Below are 4,791 nucleotides of genomic sequence, written 5' to 3' on the forward strand. Positions count from 1 at the left end.
AATTGCATTTCGAAACCCAAAGTTTGAACTGTTCAATCCCAATACCTAAAGATATAAACTTCAAATCCCAAGGTATGGATTTTATTATATTTTTTACGCTTCATTATATCAATAAGTACAATAAAATTCAAAAATCGACTCAATACATATACTTAAATTCAAAGACCGATCCAATACAACGGTAATTCAAACCAACAAATACGGCCAAACCAGAACAAATTTTGGACTACTTGTACAAGAAAAAAAAGTGGAATAACAAATTAAATAAAACCAATCTCCGCTAATTCAGCAAACTATAACATGAAAAAAAATGAAAAGAAGTTAACATGAATTATTGTCTAAAAATACAAAATAAAGGAAGAAGAAGAGAGTGGAGGAGTAGAAGAATGCAAATATTGGAGAGGCCTTGGCAGAAAATACAAATGCAGCTCCTCTCTCATTCTCCTCAGTATCATCAAACTGTACTCCTCCATTAATTCCACCATTTTCCCAACTTTTATCATCTTCCAACTCTCTCTCTCTCTCTCTCTCTCTCTCTAGACCAATATATATATACAGATTACAGCAGGTGTTTGTATATATAGGTGGGTGGGGTGGTGGTGGTTGAGTTCTTGCAATTTGGCAAGTTGGAAGTTTGAAGGGAAGTTTTTATAACAAGAGCAAGTCTTGAGCATAATTTGATCTTTGACTTCAATGGAGTTACATCATTATTATTTGTTGTTCTTTTATATTTATCTTTTTATGTGACTCTACAAACCCCATAATTGTACTGTTTGTATTCAGCGATCTCTTGGATTTGCCGCTCAAGTTAAAATTTTATGATTTGGTTTGTGGTCATGGATTTAAATTTTATTGGACTATTGGGTGTTAATTTTATTTTTTATGTGAGTTTATTGATTTGATAATTTTTAGTTAGGTTGATGTATTGATTAAAATGATGTATTTTTTAGCTGCACATTATATTAAAATATTGATGTAATAACGTAATTATGACTTTTTTCTAAAAAACGGTACTGTTTATATTGATGATGTGGTTCCGAACCAATAATGTCTTGTCCTAATGATAAGATTGAGTCTGCATAAAAGTTTGAATTTCATTATTTGCGGGAATTTATAATTTAAAAATAATGTAGGAGAAATTGTATTTTTTTGTCCTGTAGCCTAGGGTCTTTTCATTTTTGATCCCATTGGTTATGAGATTCTCAGTTTTGGTCCCATAACTTTTAAAAAGTAACAGTTTTAGTCTCATACACCTTTCTGTTAGATATTTAACGGAAAGGCCACATGGCCGTTAAGTGCTTAGGGACCAAAAGTGTTATGTTTTTAAAATTATTGGATCAAAAATAAAAATCTTGTAACATATGAGATCAAAAGTTAAAAACTCTAATTGTCACGTGATAAACACGTGACATTTTCTGTTAAATATATAACAAAAATATGTTATTGGACTAAAAGTGCTACGTTCTAAAAGTTACAAGATGAAAAAGTGATAAATTCGGAACTAATGGGATAAAAAATATAAATACTCTAAATTACGGGACAAAAAGTATCATTTTCCCAATAATATATTACATTATGCTAAAATGATTGTTTAGTATTAATCCTTCACACGATGACTACTACTATAAAAATCTCCTCATTAATATACTAATAATTAATTAAGTATATCAATAATTTCAGATAAAGAAATATTAAGTAGTAGCACGGAATTTGATTATTAAACTATTGATAACTTTAATTTAATATTCCTCGAATATCACTTTCATGTGTTGGGTCTTGGATGTTAATATGCGATGGTTATAATTAATATTATTTATATTAATTGCACATGAGGAATATAAGTGATATAGATCTTAATATCTTTTCTCCCACTGAAATATTTTTTTACAATAAAATCGTGAAGTTCATACAAAATTAGAGCGAAATTTACTTAGCACAATAAGACACTCGAGTTGCAAATCACATCACTTGGTGTCATCTGTATGAAGAAAGCCATATACCACTATCACTTATTGGTAGCAAATGGGAAGTATAAATGGCTTATAAACTCCCTCCTAAACATCATTTTAAAGTAAAAATTATGAGATTTATATGAAATCAAAATAAATAATATCTCACGCAATAGGACACCAACCCAATCACAAACCGCATCAATATGCTTTTACATCAAATATATGGCTGAATTTTTGTCTTTGGCTCGTCTGAGTCTATATTGAGATGATGAATCGGATCGGATCTTAATTATGAATGTAAAATTCGGGTGGGTCCTACCACGCTGGATCGAATTCGGATTTCTGGGGTAGAAATATTGGGAAGCGGACAAAATATGTTTTCCTTGAAGAATCATTAATGTTGTATCCCGAATGTGCATCTAATGTTCTTCTAAATAAATTTTCGGACATGTTATATAGTCAAGGATTATTATAGCTAAAGTAATTAAATTGATTTTTCGTTTTTTTTTTTTTTGCTTTCGAATCTTTTTTTAAAAATTTTTAATTATCATTTAGAGCTATGGTTTTGTTATAGTGAAAATTGCTTTTTTGGTCCTTTATCTTAAAGTCAATGTATTCTTGGTTGTATTGCGTCACGTCATGAAATTTTCATTAATAATTACATATATTATTAAAAATTTTATTTTTAATTAAATTGTGTCAGAAAAAATGCAGAACAAGCCGTTGTTATCGCCCTAAATTGTGCACTGATACTTACTTTATAATTAGAAAACACGAAGATCACAATATCCTTCGCCAATATCTTATTTCTAAAAAAGATATATATATTATAATTAATCATTAAAAATCGTATATAGCATAAAGAAAAAATTAAACACACACACAGAATTCGCTCTTTTCCTGAACATCACACAATGCAGCAAGCATTAGGGTTTTCATCGGAGAAAATCTGGGGAGCTGCAATTCTTTCCATCACATAAAGTGGCGGATAGTAGTACATGAGTACTTTATGCATGGCTTGCTCCTCCACACTCCTCACCTCCTCTTTCCTTTCACCGCCTTCCTCCGCCGTGGCTACGGTGCCGTCTACCTTCTTTTCCTCTTCCGGTGGCGGGTCTGTTTTCTCGTCTTCCTCGGGGTTTGCTTCTTCAGCAGCAGCACCTGGTTTTTCTTCTTCTTTCTCCTCAGGTGGTTTTTCGGGTTCGGGCTCGGGCTCGGGCTGGGGCACGATCCTGGCTTGCCGGTCGGCGTCCATGGTGCCCGTCACCGTGACTTTGCCGGAGCTCAATTCTGTCTCTACGGTTTTAACTCCTACAGTTATTCATGTGATTGATTTACTTTTAAAAACTTTCCTTTCATATGTGAGAAAAAAGGAAAAGTAAAAAAAAAAGGTTTTCACCTATTTTTCACGCGTAGTTTTAAATTTAATTTTCATCGAAATCACTGAAATTGAAAAAGTAAAAAAAAATTTTACAAATAAAATTATTAAGATCTTAGTTACAGAACTATGATAACCACCCTAAAAATACAAAATTAAAATTGCAAATGTTTTCCATGTCATCATCCTAATTGTCGAGAAAAAGTTTTATATATTTCGATTAGTAATTTACAATCCAATGTAAAAAAAATTCTAAAAAAATGCCAAATCAGCTCATCCTAAACAAATTTAGCGGCTAGAGTGTCCAAATTGCAGATAATTAAATACATAACGTTTTTAATATATTTGGATGTCCTCAAAGTATTACTTTTTAATATACGGAACAAAAAATACAATTATTAACATGTATAATTACCTGCCATTTTAAGTATCTTTCTCTTGAGCTGCCCGGCACAGCCCTCGCAATGCATGTTGACGGTAAGTTCCACCGTGCTACCCTGCAGTCACGTACATGAATCGCGTTAGAAAATAAAACAAAGAGAGTCGCGTTTCTAATTGAAAAGCATGATGATATAAAATTTGCACCTTGCGTCCCTCAAGTAATTGATAAATACCTGTGAGGCCACAAATTCAGGCATGGGTTCACCTTGAGGTTGTGGCGATGGAGATAAGAGTTGGGCTCTTCTCCTAGTTTTCTTCATAATTCTACTGCACACAGATTCCGGTTCCACGACTCCCTTTATGCTCACCTCATTCTTCCCCATGTCCATCAACACTCTCTCCACCCCTACAACCTCCACCATTTTGCATATATCACTATTATGTACTCAAAATATATCGTCTAACACTAAAACGTCCACGATTGGTTTTATATCACACACACACACACTCAAGTTCGGACACAAGATATTCCACGTAGAAAATTTTGAGTCCACGTCATAGGATTGTCCTCCTAAAAGACAGATCAATTCACAGTTATTATAGTTAACTTCAACATGCAAAAGATGTAAACGAGTTGGTTAGCATGTTGAAGACGGACGAATCCACCAATAAAATTGCCATGTTTGTAGGCTATTCATAAAATTAAGGTCAGAACGATTTTTTATTTGAAGTTTTATTGCATCTTCTGTTCCATTTAACGTAAGGGAACTTGAAATCTTTTTTTAATATGATTAAAGATTTTGGGGGAGAGAGAGAGACCTGTGATCTTAGAGATGGAGCTGAGAATCTTGTTTGCACATCCTACACAATGCAAATCCACAAACAACACAAAACCCGATGCTGCTTCTTTCTTCTCCTCTGCCTTAGTAAGGTAAATAAATCATAAAATTCAAATTAATTAATTTCCTATTAAAATTAATTAACAGCATTTTAGTATTAATGGAAATTGATTAATGAAGCACAAACACCAACCTGCAGTTTTTTGGCTTCTTCACCCATTGATCAAAGTATTGAATTGAA

At 32.7% G+C, this 4,791-nt stretch overlaps 1 protein-coding gene across 1 annotated transcript; it reads right to left on the reverse strand.

The window, feature by feature from the left end:
• LOC105166796 (heavy metal-associated isoprenylated plant protein 9-like) lies at positions 2,735–4,786 on the reverse strand. Its single transcript, XM_011086280.2, has 5 exons — positions 4,744–4,786; positions 4,531–4,633; positions 3,945–4,117; positions 3,746–3,827; positions 2,735–3,263 (listed from the first exon to the last, which is right to left on the reverse strand). The coding sequence occupies exons 1-5, from the start codon at positions 4,768–4,770 to the stop codon at positions 2,860–2,862; spliced, it is 789 nt and encodes a 262-aa protein (XP_011084582.1). The 5' UTR covers positions 4,771–4,786; the 3' UTR covers positions 2,735–2,859.

Source organism: Sesamum indicum, linkage group LG7, assembly GCF_000512975.1.
Source record: "Sesamum indicum cultivar Zhongzhi No. 13 linkage group LG7, S_indicum_v1.0, whole genome shotgun sequence".
In the NCBI taxonomy this organism is placed as follows: Eukaryota; Viridiplantae; Streptophyta; class Magnoliopsida; order Lamiales; family Pedaliaceae; genus Sesamum; species Sesamum indicum.